This window comes from Hemiscyllium ocellatum, chromosome 19 (genome assembly GCF_020745735.1).
Source record: "Hemiscyllium ocellatum isolate sHemOce1 chromosome 19, sHemOce1.pat.X.cur, whole genome shotgun sequence".
NCBI classification, from domain to species: domain Eukaryota; kingdom Metazoa; phylum Chordata; class Chondrichthyes; order Orectolobiformes; family Hemiscylliidae; genus Hemiscyllium; species Hemiscyllium ocellatum.
In genome coordinates, this window is record NC_083419.1 from 18,578,229 (window position 1) to 18,594,837 (window position 16,609).

Genomic DNA, 16,609 nt, shown 5'->3' on the forward strand with positions numbered 1-16,609 from the left:
TCTGAAGGGAATTTTTACTTTTATGAGAAACGGCGAAGTTTTTCCCACATAAATCATGCACCTTCACTTTACGCCATTTTCAGCTTACGAAAGGTTTCCTGGGAATGCTCTACTTTCGGCTAGCAGGGGAATACCTGTATTCTTGCATAAACAAGAATACACAAACCAACGATAAAATGTTCAAGGTAAATAACAAGACACAAGTTACATTGAAAATAAAGGAGGAGATTCACAAACAATATGTCGACAGTGAAGCAGAGGATGAATCGAGATTGTGGTGCTGGAAAGCGTCTGAGGAGCAGGAGAGTCAGCGTCTCAGGCATAAGCTGTTCTCCTGCTCCTCGGATGCTGCCTGACCTGCTGTGCTTTTCCAGCACCACACTCCCGACTTTGATCACCAGCACCTGTGGTCCTCACTTTCTCCTAGTGAAGCAGAGGATGACAAATGAAAAGCCTGATGAAATTGAAAAGGAAAGATGTCATAAAAAGTAAAGTGCTGAGAAGGTGGAGACCCTACATGATAATCCTGCCAAGGAATATGAAAAGAAACTTTCAAGCGCTTAACTGAAACATTAAATATCACAAGACAAGGCAACATAGGGGGCTGCACCACCAAAGGGACAAATTCACATAACGAGAATGAATGACTTAATTAGTTTCAATATTTATCACAAAGACTAAAAAAAGGAACTTGATATTAGTGCACAGTATAATGACATTTTATGTTAGAAAGTTGAAGGGAGAAAATTGATAAACAAATTAAACTTTGAAGATGAGAGCCCCCAGTCCAGCTGTCTGGCACCCACTTATATTCAAAGAAGTTCGGGAAGAGATAGCAGAGTCATCAATAGGAATGTGAATAGTGGCTGGGTATTGGAGGGCAGTTAATGTTTATTTAAAAAGAGAGATTGACCAACTCCGGGGAGCTTTAATTAAACTAAATGAGCTAACACAATTAAACAATTACCAATTGATATAGGAAAGATTCTGTGATTGTTGCTCCAAGATAAATTAGAAAACCATCCAGAAACTGAAGGTCAGGAATTAAAGACGATGAAGAAAAACTATGAAGCTCTCAAGCAGAGACAGGAAGGAAAAGCCTAAATGTGCAGGGTTTGCAAGGTAGCCTGGTGAAGAAAACCAGGCCTCAAGAAAATGGGAGCAAGAGAACCAAGCTGTAACTCATGAACAGTTGAAGGTTAAAGATAGACTTATTGAGGTCAAAAGGAATATGCGTTTAGTTTGATTTCTTCCATCTAAAACCATTTGACCAAGTAGCTGAAACTGTGGTACTTTATAACTCAAAAAACAGTTTTATTGAATAGTGACTAAATTGTTCTAATGTAACTATATTTTCTTTCAACTGAAATCCCACTCTGTCTATGTATCCTCTTTGGAAAGCTGCCATCCAAACTGTGGCTCCACTGAAGTACTATTTCACCTCCAAAGTATTCAATGGTTTATTTAGAGTAGATTTCTGTAGTGCAACATTTTAGTATAAAGGTATTGTTGGCATTAAGTGTAATTTGTATTTATATAGCACCTTTTTAGCTTGATGTACAAAAGAGGAGGTGGATAGACAAGATCTTTTTCCTAGTGTGGGGGAGTCTGAAGCTAGACAGCATGAGTTTAAGGTGAGAGGGGAAAGATTTTAAAAAAGGCTGAGGGGTAACTTTTTCGAGCAGAGGATGGTGTTTGTGTGGAATAAGCTGCCAGAGGAGGCTGCTACAATTACAACATCTGGATGGGTATATGAATAGGAAGGATTTAGAGGGATATGGGCCAAATGCTGGCAAATGGGATGAGGTCAGATTGGGATATTTGGTTGCTGCGGACGAGTTGGACTGAAGGGTCTGTTTCTGTGTCGTATGATTGTTTCTAATAAAGAACTGTCAGCACAGATTTCAAAGAGAAGTTTAGACTTGACCAATCAAATTGAATTCTATGATGTTTTAATGAAGGAGGGATGAGGATAATGTAGTTCAGGTGATATATTTGGATTTCCAAATACCCTTTGATAATAGGTGGTAAGTTTGAACATGGGAGCAGGGGTAGGCCATTCAGCCCATTGATCATGCTTTGCCATTTCATATGATCATGGTTGATTGATTGATTATTTCCTTCATGAGATATCATTTCTTATCTGTTTTACATCTGCCATCCCTTGGCCAATGGCCTTTCATTCTAGATCGCCCTAGATCTGCTCTACGTCTAATATATGGCTTAGGGACACATTTGGAGTAAAAAGTTATTTAGATTACAAGGTGAAATAGGGATGGGCAACATTACCTTTTCCCCATGTTATCCCCATATCCCATGATGCTATTGGTGCTTAAGAAGCAACAAGCAGAATTGGTTGCAAAATGGACAGAGAACAGTGTTGGGTTAAAATGCGCTAATCAGGTGGTGACGGGGTTGCGGTGACCACTACTGCTCAGCTTTCATGTTAAAGTTGTATTTGGGAAGCAGAAGCAGAATTGTGGTTGATGCCAAACTGGGAGAAAAAGTTAATGCAGGGAAAGACTAATTGCAGGAAGGAGTAAATAAGCAAGCTGAATGGGAACATAAATGGCAAATGAATTTGAATATCAATTAAATATAGATCGATATGTTTCAGTGGGAAGAATAAGTACTTTGTTTATTTGTTCATGAGATGTGGGCATTGCTGGAAAGGCCAGTTTTTTAAGTGCATCCCAAGCTGTCATTGAAATCTCAATGACTTTTTAATCCAAGTGTGTCTGCAAGACAAATATTAGAGTGGATGTGCCCATGGGGCATTCTAGAATTAGGGGTTATTGTTTTAGGCTAAAGGCTGGCAGATTTAAAATATAGATGAGGAGAAATTACTTCTTTGAAAGGGTTATAGAGCTGTGGAATTCACTACCCCAGAGTGTGTTGGAGGCTGGGAGATTCAGTATATTTTAAGGAGGACATAGTCAGACATGATTTGAAGGGTAGTGGATAATGGGCAAGTATGTGGAGTTGAGGCCTATATGAGATCAGCTGTGACTGGTTTTTAAAAATGGAGCCTGTTCAAGGGGCTATATAGCCTACTCCTACTCCTAGTTCTTATGTCCTTTATGTTCTTATGAATATGTGCACAGTTTTGGTCTCCATGCTATAAAATAGTAGAGATGGTGGGGGAGAAAGTACAAAAATGATTTGCAAAGTTAATACCAGAACTAACAGGTTAGAACTATCAGGGAAGATTGAACAGGCTGGGACTGTTCTCAAGAAAAGGGACTGAGGGTTGACCTGATTGAGGTTTTCAAATTTGTGGAGAGGTTTGTTTGGCTGGATGTGGAGAAGTCTGGAACTAGTGGCCACAGATATAGCATAGTCACTAATAAATCCAATAGGGAAGTCGGCAAACACCAAAATAGTGATTATTATAGATGGGGAATAGTACAAGTGTGTCTACCCATCTTTCCCTTATATCATGAAGGAGAATGGAATAGAAAGACATTGATTGATTGGTTGAAATGACGAGCAGTTGGAAGAGGCCCCAATGTAGTACAAACACCTGGACAGGCCAAATGGCCACATTTTGATCAATTCTGATAACCCACTCTGCAAAAACATTCCTTCAAACTTCCCCTTTTGTTCTTCCTGTGTCTTCTTCCTCCGTCCTGTGTGTTTGAGACTAATTTGCATCCAAAGTAAACAACCTTTGACCACTTACCCATTTTGATTTCCTCTTGACATTTTCTTAAAATATCCTGTGGAAACAAATGCAGAAAGGTCTGGGGATTGAGACTAATTGATTGCTTTCTGAAGGAGCAATGCATACTCAGTGGGTTACATGCTCTCCTTCTGTGCTGTCCTTCTCCATGATTTTTGAGTCTATCACCTCCCCATTGACTACAGAATTTTAATCCTTTCCATTTCTGTGCTTCTAATGCTTTTCCCCATAGCTAGCAGCCCAAGACTGAACACAATCCGCCATCTGTAGCCTAACATACAATAAAGTCATCCTAGCTTTATGCTCAGCATCATGTTTAAGACCATGAGACCATAATAAATGGGAACAAACGTAGGCCATTTAGCTCCTCTGCCATTCAATAGCATCATAGCTAATCCAACATTCCTCATAATAACTTTCTTTCATTTCCCCATAACCTTTTGATTCTCTGACTAATCAAGAATTTATCCATCTTAGCCTTAAGTACACAAAATGACCCTGCCCCCACCTCTGTGGAATGGAGTTCCAAACATTCTCAACCCTCTGAGAAAAGGAAGTTCTCCTCACCTCAGTTTTAAATTTGTACTCCTGTATTCAGAGAGTGTGCCTTCTGGTTCCCAGACTCTCCCATAAGTGAAAACTTCCTCTCAGCACTTACCCTGTCAAGCCCCTGAGGAATCCAATATGTTGCAGTGAGGTCATCTCTCGTTCTTTGGAACTGCAGTGAGTAGAGTCCCAGTCTGTTTAATCTTTGCTCATAAGACAATCCCATCATTCCAGGGACCATCCTAATGTACCTTCTCTGAACTGTCTCCAGTGAAATTATATATTTTCTTAAGGGAACCAAAACTGCTCACTTGTACTCCAGTTATGGTCTCACCAGCACTTTGCACAGTTGCAGTAAGACTTCCCTGCTCATATACCCCAATTCCCTTGAAATAAGGGGCCAATATTCCATTTGCCTTCCTGCTTACCTGATGCACCTATGTGCTAGCTGTCTGTGCTTCCTGTACAAGTACCCCCAAGTTCTGGACTGTTGCAGCTTTCTGCAGTTTTTCTCAATTTAAATAATATGCTGATCCTATGTTCTCCCTTCCAAAATGAACAACTTCACATTTTCCTATATTATACTCCATTTATATTTTTGTGCACTTTTCTAACCTACCAATATCTCTACTGAGCTCGACTGAGTGTAGAGCTGGTTGGAATGTGAGCCTCACTTTACACCATTGATAAGGTTGGAGGTAAAGTCATGAGCATGTTTAAGAAAGAAGTAGACTTCTACAAGTTGAAAGTTGTCTGAAGTAAGGCATTGAGATAGAAGATCATGTCGAATGTTGGAATGGGGTAGATGGGCCAAAAGGCCTTCTCCAACTTTTATTTTCTCTGTCTCTATATTGCTGCTTTTCACTGGTGTATGGAATCAAACGGTTAGGTTTTCTGATTGAGTGAGCCCTGCCTAATGTTATAGTGCTTAATGCAATATTTTTGCTACATCCAAGTGCTGTTGTTCAATTTTAGCGAGTTAATAATTTAACCTCACTGCTTTAGCAATATTGTTGTGGTTATTGATCATATTCATCTTGCTCTGTAAAATAGCAGAACATTTATCATCATAACTGTTTTGATATAAGGCCAGTTCACAAGAAGCAGGAATTGTTTATTAATTTGCATCTTGTATTTCTCTTGCAAAAAAAAACTATTGAGTTTCATTATAAATTTATTTCATAAAGGAACATGTTCAAAGAATAAAGACTTTCATTCCTAAAGCACCTTTTGCGATCTCCGATTGCACTGCAACCAATGCAGTACTTTTGAAGTGGATGTAGGATACTCAATGGACAATGTATGCACAGCAGTCTCCCACAAGCAGCAATGCGGGAATGTTACCGATCATTGTTTAATGATCAACACGACCCTGGGAGCACTCTCCTGCTCTTGTTCAAATGACATCATATAATGATGTCATTATATCATCTATATCCAACTGAGAGGGTAAACTTTTCAGAGGGTGCAGCATTCTTCCAGTACTGCAGTGGGAAATTCAACCTCCTCGTGGGAACAGCAGCACTCCATTCAGCCTGTCGCATCTGCTCTCCCAGTTGAATTGACCTTGGTTGATTATTTATGTCACATCCGAGAGCTATCTTGTTATTTTGTTATATCATTAAGCTCCACAAATCTTTCAATTTCTGACTTGAATATGCTCAGCGACTGAGCCTCACGACTACTACCCTCTGAATGAAGAAATTCCTCCTCATCTCCGTTTTTAAGTGGCCTGCCTGGCGTCCTGAGATTCTATCCCTTTTGTCCATGTTTGAATCAAGACTGTAATGAGGTCAGGAGCTGATTGGCTTGATGGAACCTATGCTGGGTATTAGCAAGCAAAAGGGAAGACGACAAATTAAAAGAAACTAGACTTCTTGCAGACAATATAAATATTGAGATTTTGAATCATACTGGAATATAATCCCCGCAATACTCCTTTACAAAACCCAAAACAATCCTGCACAGCACTCAGGATGCTCCAGAAGATCCTTTTCTCTAATGTCTGGATGGATTTAATTTGACTTCAACTCTTGGTCTGGAAAATCTTTGAGGGGTGGGATGGTGGCTCAGCGGTTCGCACTGCTGCCACATAGTGCTAGGGACCTGGGTTGTCTGTGTGGAGTTGGCACATTCTCCCATGTCTGCGTGGGTTTCCTCCGGCTGCTCCGGTTTCCTCTTACAGACTGAAGATGTACAGGTCAGGTGAATTGGCCCTGCTAAAATTGCCCATAGTGTTAGGTGCATTAGCTGGGGGTGTCTAAATGGGTTACTCTTCAGAGGGTCGGTGTGGACTTGTTGGGCCCAATGGCCTGTTTCCATACTGTAGGGAATCTAATCTAATCTTTTTGGCCCTGTTGTATACATGACCTTAAATAACTCTTCAGCATGTTATCCAAACATTTCTAGTCTGGGACTATCACTAACTTCTTATTCTAAGATAATCTATTGTTAACAACTCAATCTCCTCCTTTCTCAGGAACAACTTTACTTATGAAAACCTCTGCAAAACTACTACCAAAACTGAAACTAAAATGGAGAAGTTCTCTTTCTCTCTTACATATTATTAGTCCTGAAAATTAGCCCTCAGAAATTGTTTTTAAAAATAAACTCCACCATGGCTAGAGAAGTACTCCAGGTAACTGTTTATTCCTTCGCAAACACACAAAAGCCCATATGGCACAACTTCAGAATTCAAAATTAACACAAAATTGTATCAACAAGATATATAAATTACAAAGCCTAAATCACACTATCCCTGTGAGATGGGAAATGAAGCAACCATATTGAAGGAAAATAACATGTCAAAGCACAGACAGCAAAATTACTGAATACAAGAAACTCAGCTGTCAACAGCCAGACGTCAAAGATTAATGGAAGCATTTTGACTGCTTGTTATGGCAATTTCCCTCGGTCAATGAAGGAGATTAAAAAAACAATACAATACAAAAAACAATTGATAAACAATATAGAGGTCAAAGTTACCACCCCTAGTCCCAGATTCAACCTGCATGCCCAGAGGGAGAGTCTTGCATACATTCTCACAATGACAGGAAGATTCTAAGTTTGAATCAGGAAATTGTTACTGGTTTGTGTTGCACTGAGGCCAGTGGCTTGAGGTTCTAAACTCTACATTGGAACAAAGGCTACCATTGTCTCCTCTAACAGCTGTAATGTCTCTTATATCAATGTTTGTGTACTAAACGTGGTCAGTTTTTGCAAACTGTTTTATTTACAATATTGTACAACCTACTGTTGTCTATAATCACATCTCTCTCTACTGCAAACTATCCGAACCCCTCTTCAAATGTTCTTGCATGTGATTTTTACATCTTGATGTAACCACCATCTCATTTAAGATATCTATTGTCATTTTATTATAGGTACTGCACTGTAGGAGGCCATTCTGCCTGCTATGTCAGTGCTAGTCCTATGTAAGAACAACACAGCTAGTCCCAGTCCATGGCTTATTCTCTACAGCCCTACAACATTCTTCCATTAGGATAATTTAGAGGTGCTGAATTAATGGCTTATTTGCACATATTTTCCCATGGGCTACAGACAGCAGGTGAATTTCTTTGTGTTAGAGACAGAAACAAACCAAAAGCAAGATACTGCTGGACAGTCATCAATGTGACACATTGAGCTGATTTCTCTCTTTCTCCCAGATACTGCCTGCTCTGTTGAATGTTTCCATCAGCTTTGTCCCAAACAAAACCAAACCATATAACAATACTCCAGCAAAGGGACCAACACATCCCAATCATAGGTGTCCAGTGTGAGACCTGTGCAAGAAGATGAGCAGGGTCTAATAACATTCTACGTCATGCGCTGCCAAAGATTCTTTACATTTCTGTGAGCTAAGAAAAGAACTAACCTCATTAAGAATAAAAAAAACTGTAGTTTCACCTTGCCACAAGGATGCCCGAGAGAGACCGAGATCACGTCACTTTCTGTGATGTTTCCTTAGGGTTGGTTAGCTCAGTTGGCTGGATGCCAACAACGAGGAGTTCAATTCCAGTAGAAAGTGAGGACTGCAGATGCTGGAGATCAGAGCTGAAAATGTGTTGCTGGAAAAGCGCAGCAGGTCAGGCAGCATCCAAGGAACAGGAGAATCGACATTTCAGGCATGAGCCCTTCTTCAGGAATGAGGAGAGTGTGTCAAGCAGGCTAAGATAAAAGGTAGGGAGGAGGGACTTGGGGGAGGGGCGTTGGAAATGCGATAGGTGGAAGGAGGTTAAGGTGAGGGTGATAGGCCGGAGTGGGGTGGGGATGGAGAGGTCAGGAAGAAGATTGCAGGTTAGGAGGGCGGTGCTGAGTTCGAGGGATTTGACTGAGACAAGGTGGGGGGAGGGGAAATGAGGAAACTGGAGAAATCTGAGTTCATCCCTTGTGGGTGGAGGGTTCCTAGGCGGAAGATGAGGCGCTCTTCCTCCAGCCATCGTGTTGCTATGGTCTGGTGATGGAGGAGTCCAAGGACCTGCATGTCCTTGCCGGAGTGGGAGGGGGAGTTGAAGTGTTGAGCCACAGGGTGGTTGGGTTGGTTGGTCCGTGTGTTCCCAGAGGTGTTCTCTGAAAAGTTCCGCAAGTAGGCGGCCTGTCTCCCCAATATCGAGGAGGCCACATCGGGTGCAGTGGATGCAGTAAATAATGTGAGTGGAGGTGCAGGTGAATTTGTGGCGGATATGGAAGGATCTTTCATATCCGCCACATATTCACCTGCACCTCCACACACATCATTTACACACATCAGAGAACACCTCTGGGACACCCGGACCAACCAACCCAACCACCCCTTGGCTCAACACTTCAATGGAAAAACAAATGGGGTCTCTCAAAGAAGAGAGATGTGGAGAGATTTCACGGAAGAATTCCACCAATAAGGCCCACGCAGATGAAAGCATTTCCCCAGAAAAAAGTGCCCAGTCATTGCCCTGCTGATGTTTGTGAGAGCTTACTGGGCATAAATTGGCCACTGTACACTTCCCATGAAACAGTGACTGCATCCACTTTGAAAAAAAAGTACTTGTCTGGCTAGATGCAATTTGTTCCTAAGTCATTAAAAGTTCTGTATAAATGCAAGAATGCCTTTTCCTTTTTCTCACTTCTTGTAGGACGGTCATTCTGCCAGTGCAGACAATGGGCTCAGTGCTTTGCTTCAGAGACACTGGAATCCTCAGGGAGGGACAATTCCAGGGTCACTTCCGTGGCTCCATTATGCCCTCAGCAGTTTGGTGTAATTGCTAGAATCAGAGACTTGGGAGGAGTTGTAGAATAATGATTTAAGTTTGACTTGTGCTATGCTAATACAGCAAAGTAGACATCATCATCAGAAGGGACACAATATCACATCATCTTGCCCTTAGTTTGCAGCCTCGTACTGAGATGAAATGACAGAAGAATGACTTTATTTGAGAAACAATGTTTCCATTACCTCAACATGCCCTGTAAGAATTCCTTAGACTGCTGCAGCAGCTCCATTGTGTCTTAGGAAACAACTGAGGGCAAATCGCAGCAAAAGTATTGCCTTGTAAAGTCAATGAAATAAGTTTTGAGACCAAAGGTTGCAGGACAGGAGTAAAGAGCATGACTCCAGACACATGCCAACCCCAATTTGACTGCAGTGAGTTCTGAGAAATTGATTTTAGATAAAGGCAATTAAGATTCCCGCCTCAGGCGACTGACCGTGTGGAGTTTGCACATTCTCCCCGTGTCTGCGTGGGTTTCCTCTGGGTGCTCCGGTTTCCTCCCACAGTCCAAAGATGTGTGGGGCAGGTGAATTGGCCATGCTAAATTGCCCGTAATGTTAGGTTAGGGGTATGGGTGGCTGCAAATGTGTTGCTGGTCAAAGCACAGCAGGCCTGGCAGCATCTCAGGAATAGAGAATTCGACGTTTCGAGCATAAGCCCTTCATTTTTCTTCATAAGCCCTTTCTCTATTCCTGAGATGCTGCCTGGCCTGCTGTGCTTTGACCAGCAACACATTTGCAGCTGTGATCTCCAGCATCTGCAGACCTCATTTTTTACTAGGGGTATGGGTGGGTTGCGCTTTGGCGGGTCGGTTTGGACTTGTTGGGCCGAAGGGCCTGTTTCCACACTATAAGTAATCTAATCTAATCTAAGTAATCTAATCTTAAAAAAAAATGATGGGTTATAGGTTTTGTTGGCAAGTCTTGCATTTATTGCCTCATCCCTTGTTGCTCTTGATCTCTGATTGGCTTCCTGGGTCATTTCAAATGGCACGCGAGAGTTGACAAAGTGGGTTGGGAATCACATGTAGACCAGGTCAACTGAGAATTTCATATTCCCTTCCCTAAAGGACATTGGTGAACCAGGTGGGTTGACATTAGATTAGCTTATAATTCCAGGTTATATTGAATTTGAATTTCGCGGCTGTCATCATAGGATTTGAACTCCTGTCTACCCAGGACATTAACCTAGGTCCCTGGAATAACAGCGCACTGACATTACCAGTGAAATCCAGCCTGGAGGAGTCTCCTAACTATGTCCAGCCTCTCGTGGTCTGCAAGAACTTTTGAAGAATTTTAGATCACCTCTCATTCCTTGACACTCCAGAGAATACAGACCTGCCCTTAATCTCTCTACGTAGAGGTAGAGCCATCTTATGATGCAGTGGTAATGTCCCTGCCACTGGGCCAGAAGGCCTGAGTTCAAGGTCAAGATTAGGGTGGTGCTGGAAAAGCACAGCAGGTCAGACAGCATCCGAGGAGCAGGAAAATCAACATGTTGGGCAAAAGCCCTTCATCAGGAAGGCCTGAGTTTAAGCCTCACCTGCTCCAGAGGTGTGTAATAACATCTCTGAACACATTGATTAGAAAAACAGGTTGACAAAATAAAAAAATTAAGGTAGTCCTGATTTTGAGGGAATAATTGGGTGAACCTCTACTGTACTCCTTCTATGGTGGATCTATCCTTTCTTGAGTAAGGAGAACAAAGCTGCACTATTTCCAGGTGAGATCTTGCTCCTGTCTGTATCCTGATTAGGTCTGAACATTTTGCTGATTATTGAGGGACAGTATTGTAAAGATATTTGGAAGTGGGTATGCTGAGACCAGCTCCTTTCTCAATCTTTTCCTGTTTTCTCTCCTCCCTGTTTGTCTGCCATGTTGTTTGCTTGATTCCACCTCTCTGCCCGCTCCTAGACATTTCAGTCAGTCTCCTTGCTGTAGTTGTCTGTTTCTGTGGGCTTGCCTTGTTGGTAGTGTCTCTGTTTGTGTTTTGGAAGCTTTGCTGGCCGTACTGGAGGAATAAAGATCTCACCTCTAATGCAAATAACGTCCCTCAGCAAACATCGAGTGAAGTTCCAGAACCTGTGGAGACTCCAGAGAAAAAGGAGATCAAGGAGATTAAAGAGATTAAAGAGAATGGGAAGAATCCAGTCACACAACTGGCGACCGCCATGAAGATCAGCCAGACCTCCCCCGATATCCCTGCTGAAGTCCAAGCAGCTCTCAAGGAGCATCTTCTCAAACATACTCGTGTGCAACGCCAGACGACTGAACCGACATCCTCCTCCAGGTGAGTACCAGCCCCAGTGGGATTGCTGTGTGGTTCGCAGGAGACATACAACTTTTTTTTTCCTTTGTTAATTCACGGGTTGACGGTGTCACAAGCCCTCGTCTATTGCCCAGCGAGCAGTTAAGAGGCAACCACATTCCCAAATTGGGAAGGGAAGGGGTATCCTTAACGGGTTTGGCAACACGTGTAAGCTAGGCCCAGTTAGGATAGGCCTTCCCAGTTTCCTTCCCTAAAGGGGATTAGTGAACCAGATGGGTTTGTCTGACAACTGATTCATCATTAGACTCTTGTGCATACAGGACATCCAGGACGTTCTGTTTAATTAACATGAATTCGCTCTAATGCGATTGACAAATTGCGAAAATTGTTTCTAAAGCGTGAACTTTTAAAAAGTGTGTTGGCTGTAATCTGATTACATCACCAACGCTTTAAGCGTTGTTTCTAAAGCCCGATTTTTCTATAACACGGGGTTGCACAAGAACACGACCATCCCATTATAGAAGAATTACCTGGACTGATCTGACTTGTCTCGTTTGCTTCCAAATGGAGCCCCAGTGTGACAATTAAAATAAAACAAAGAACTGCGGATGCTGGAGATCTGGAACGAAAATAGACATTGCTAGTAAAACTCAGGAAGTTAGCATTGTGGCTCAGTGGTTAGCACTGCTGCCTCACAACACCAGGGTCCAGGATTGAATTCCACCCTCAGAAAACTGTCTGTGTGGAGTTTTCACATTCTCCCCCAGTCTGTATGGGTTTCCACCAGGTGCTTCAGGGATGTGTAGGCTATGTGCATTAGTCATGGGAAATGTAGAGCATTAGGGGTATGAGAATGGGTCTGGGTGGGATACTCTTCGGAGGGTTGGTGTGGACTTGTTGGGCTAATAGGCCTAATTCCACACAGTAGGGATTATATGATTCCGCTGCCTGAATAAAGTGAAACAACTCATCAACATTATCCATGTTTTTCATTTATTGGAAAACCCAAAAGAGAAGGCCTTTAAGGAATTTTTACAGATAAAGGGATACAGAATGATGCTGTGCTTTTGAAAGTGAAATAACACATGACCGCTCCATTAAACAACTCATCCATAACTAAACTGAGGATTGAATTGAGTTAGTGTTTTAATACTATGGCTTGGTCCACTATGGACTGCCAAAATCAGGCAGCACCCCTGTGTCAGGCGCCATCAGTCTCAGGCATCACTACCCCACCTCCCTCCCATTCCCCCCTCCCCCACCCCAGCCTAACTCCCTGGCCCCCAGAGCTACACAGTCTCCCCCAAGAAGGGTTACACCCGAAACGTCAATTTCTCCACCTCCTGATGCTGCCTTGTGTGCTGTGTTCTTTCAGCCCCCTGCCTGTTTACCTAATCTTCCTTCATTGTCAATCTAGACAGGACATCATCCCCATTGCAGGGAAGGGGGTCTCCACCACATCTGTCCCATTTGTCATATACCTGCTCTCACCTCTCCCTCTATGAGCTACAATAGGGCTCTCCTTGTCCTTATCTCCATAAGTAATGGATCATTCTTCAGACCTGCTCCAATATGACACCTTTCCCCCCCCCCCCCCAACATTCTACAGGGATCTTTCCTTCAGGATGTCCTGTTCACCTCTTCCTCTCACCCCAACACCTTCCAAAACAAACATAGGAGTTGCTATCTCAGATCTTTCACCTCCTCTATTATTCTCACCATCGTAGGTCCCAAACACTCCCTAGAGATGAAGAAACAATTTATTTTACTTCCTTCGATATTTGAATTTGATGTTTACAATCTAATCTCCTTTGGGAAAAGCCAACCATGGATTGGCCAACTGCTTTGCACAACAAAGCCTTCCTTATACACCATAGACTCAAGTATCCAATGGCTTCTCATCTTTGTCTGCCATTTCGCACAGCCACTGTCCACTCAGTTTTAACCTCCTGCAATATTTAAACAAATATATTTCAACACTTACTTAAGATCCAGCAACTCATCTTTTAATCGGGCACTTTCCAGGTTCAAAGCAAAATTGAACAATTTCAGAGCATAACCTCGATCCACTTGTTCAGACAGGAGCTGCTCCTGGTGATTCTGCCATTCCCATTAATACGCCTTCTCCACTCACCTATTTATATGTTCCCGTGTCCCAGCAATATTATCAGTGCTATAACACCATAAGATATAGGAGCAGAAATAGGCCATTCAGCCCATCAAGTCTGCTCCGACATTCAGTGAAATCGTGGCTGATTGGAAAATCCTCAACTCTACTTTCCTGTCTTTCCCCATAAACTTTATCTTGCTTTAAAAAATCTGGCTATCTCAGCCTTGAACATACTTAATGAACCAGTCTTTACAAGCCCTGCAGTAAATAATGCCATAGATTCATTACCCTCCTCATCTCCGTCTTAAATATCTTATTCTGACATTATGCCTAGACTCATGGTCAAACTTATTGGTATTCCAGCAGTGGATTGAATAGTATTGTTCCACCTGGGGACCCTGCAGTGTCTGGGACTCAACATCGAGTTCAATAACTTGATTCCATCCTTTGTGTTTTTTTACTCAGTTCTGTCAGGATTTGGGCTGCCTTAGGCATGTTTGCTAAGGGATGATTTGCATGTAAACACAAGCCCATTATGATATGACATGAGTTGTATTCAGCTCAGCGAACCCATTTTCTCACTTTAACCTCTTCATTATCAAATATTCAGCTTTTCTTCTGTCCTGGCCTGCTATCCTGAATTACCATGTTCACCTATCCTTTTCGTATCTCTCTCTCTCTCTCTCTCTCTCTCTGGGCTCCATCTCCACTTCATATCTGCTGACCTCTTCCCTTTTCCTCCCAGCTGCCTTCCCCTACTTCAGCTTCAGTATAAATATCACCTTTCCTGAGCTACTAACAGTTCTGATAAAGAGTCACCATGCTCACAACGTTAACTCTGCTTTCCTCCCACAGCCCTCATAGTGAATGATAGCATTTCCACAGTGTGGAAGCAGGCCATATGGTCCATCAATTCCATACCGACTTTCCAAAGAGTATCCCACCCAGGCCCAGCCCCTATCCTATCCCTGTAAACCCACATTTCCCATGGCTAACCCGCCTAGCCTGCACATTCCTGAACACTATGGGCAATTTATTAGGTTAGATTAAATTCCCTACAGTATGGAAACAGGTCCTTCAGCCCAACATGTCCACACCAACCCTCTGAAGAGTAACCCACCCAGACCCAATACCCCTTCCCCATATTTACCCCTGACTAATGCACCTAACACTATAGGCAGTTTAGCATGGCCAATTCACCTGACCTGGACTTCTTTTGGACTGTGGGAAGAAACTGGAGCACCCAGAGGAAACCCCACACAGATTTGGGGAGAGTGTGCAAACTCCACACAGGCAGTCACCCGAGTTTGGAATCAAACGTGGGTTCTGGGTGCTGTGAGGTAGCAGTGTTAACCACTGAGGCACTGTGCCACCCTAGTTCCAGGGGACATGAGGGAGAGAAATTATAAAACTAACCCAGAGATACAAAGAGTTGACTCATAACTCTCTTGAGCAGGGTCAGGTGAGGTGTTAACATCAACCCCAACCCACCCACTTGAGGGATAATTAGAGGTAGCATGAGGAATAGGTACTGACCCAATCCAGGCTGGCAATTGTAGTGTTTTATTGAGGTGGGCCCAAGATCGAACAGCTTTACATTGGTCGGAGATAATAGTATCCAAATATCAGGGAAATTGGCAACTGTAGGGAGGTGAGGGCAAGTTCACACAGCAGGTAAGCACCTTTTCAGCATTGTCTGTGGGCCAAGAGGATCAGGAAATCTTCACTATAAAGAGCCAACAGCTGTCTCCCCATATGTAGATCATACCCATCCTCAAATTCTGCTGCTGGCTAGAACTTTCCTGCTTGTTCTGCAGTCTCCCTGCCTGTCCCCCCACACACCTGTTCCTGCAGTCTCCCTGACTGTCCCCCCACACGCCTGTTCCTGCAGCCTCAATACCTGTTCCTCCACACGCCTGTTCCTGCAGCCTCCCTGCCTGTTTCCACAGTCTCCCTGCTGTTTCCACAGCCTCCCTGCCTGTTCTCACACATGCCTGTTCCTGCAGCCTCCCTGCTTGTTTCCACAGTCTCCTTGTTCCCACACACGCCTGTTCCTGCAGCCTCCCTGCCTGTTCCCATGGACACCTCTCCAGTCTACATGCCTGACTGCAGGCCAAGTCTGTTTATTCGGCTGAGTTCTAGGCAGTTAATTTTGTGAAGAATAATCTTGCCCATTGCTACAGATTGATCGATGAAGTGAATCAATAACTCTGATATTGTTTTACCATGAGTCTGTCAGAGTGGACAGACCAAATCTTTGTTGATCCACAAGTGTGGCATTCCCTCAGAGCAGCTTTCTCTCCATTTTGTCAGGTGATTGTTCCACTTCATGGTGTGGGGATGAAAGTTGAAGTTAGTGCTGTACAGAGAAAGTGTTGGAGGTGATGTTTTTGTGATGTTAAACCATCACTCCACTAACCCTGTGAGGTGTTTCTCGCTGTTTTATTTTGTGGAAGAGCAGTGGAGGCCCATGGAGGAGCTTACCTGTTCATAGTGCTCTTTGTCAGCGCCTTTGGCAAATTAACGGGCACATTTCCTACACTGGAATAATGACAGCACTGCAAAAATAATTCAATGGCTGAAGAACACTTTGGGATGTAGGTCACAAAAAGTGCTGTAGCTGATTGTCCGTCTTCAGAACATCAGTAGTGTTTTATCTTCTGAGCAGTGCGTTGGCTGCTGATATCAGCTCTTTTCTACATCTTCTGGGGTGGGGGGCATGAGGAAGGAAATGGTTTAAAGTTGCGTCTAATT

General features: G+C 43.1%; 1 protein-coding gene across 1 annotated transcript in view; it reads left to right on the forward strand.

Annotated features, from left to right (window-relative positions):
* The window catches only part of syt10 (synaptotagmin X), a 73,909-nt gene that overhangs the window by 28,473 nt on the left and 28,827 nt on the right, over positions 1 to 16,609 (forward strand). The window contains exon 2 of the mRNA XM_060839272.1: positions 11,391 to 11,766. Within this exon, the coding sequence (XP_060695255.1) occupies positions 11,391 to 11,766 (376 nt within the window). The remainder of the gene's footprint in view (positions 1 to 11,390; positions 11,767 to 16,609) is intronic.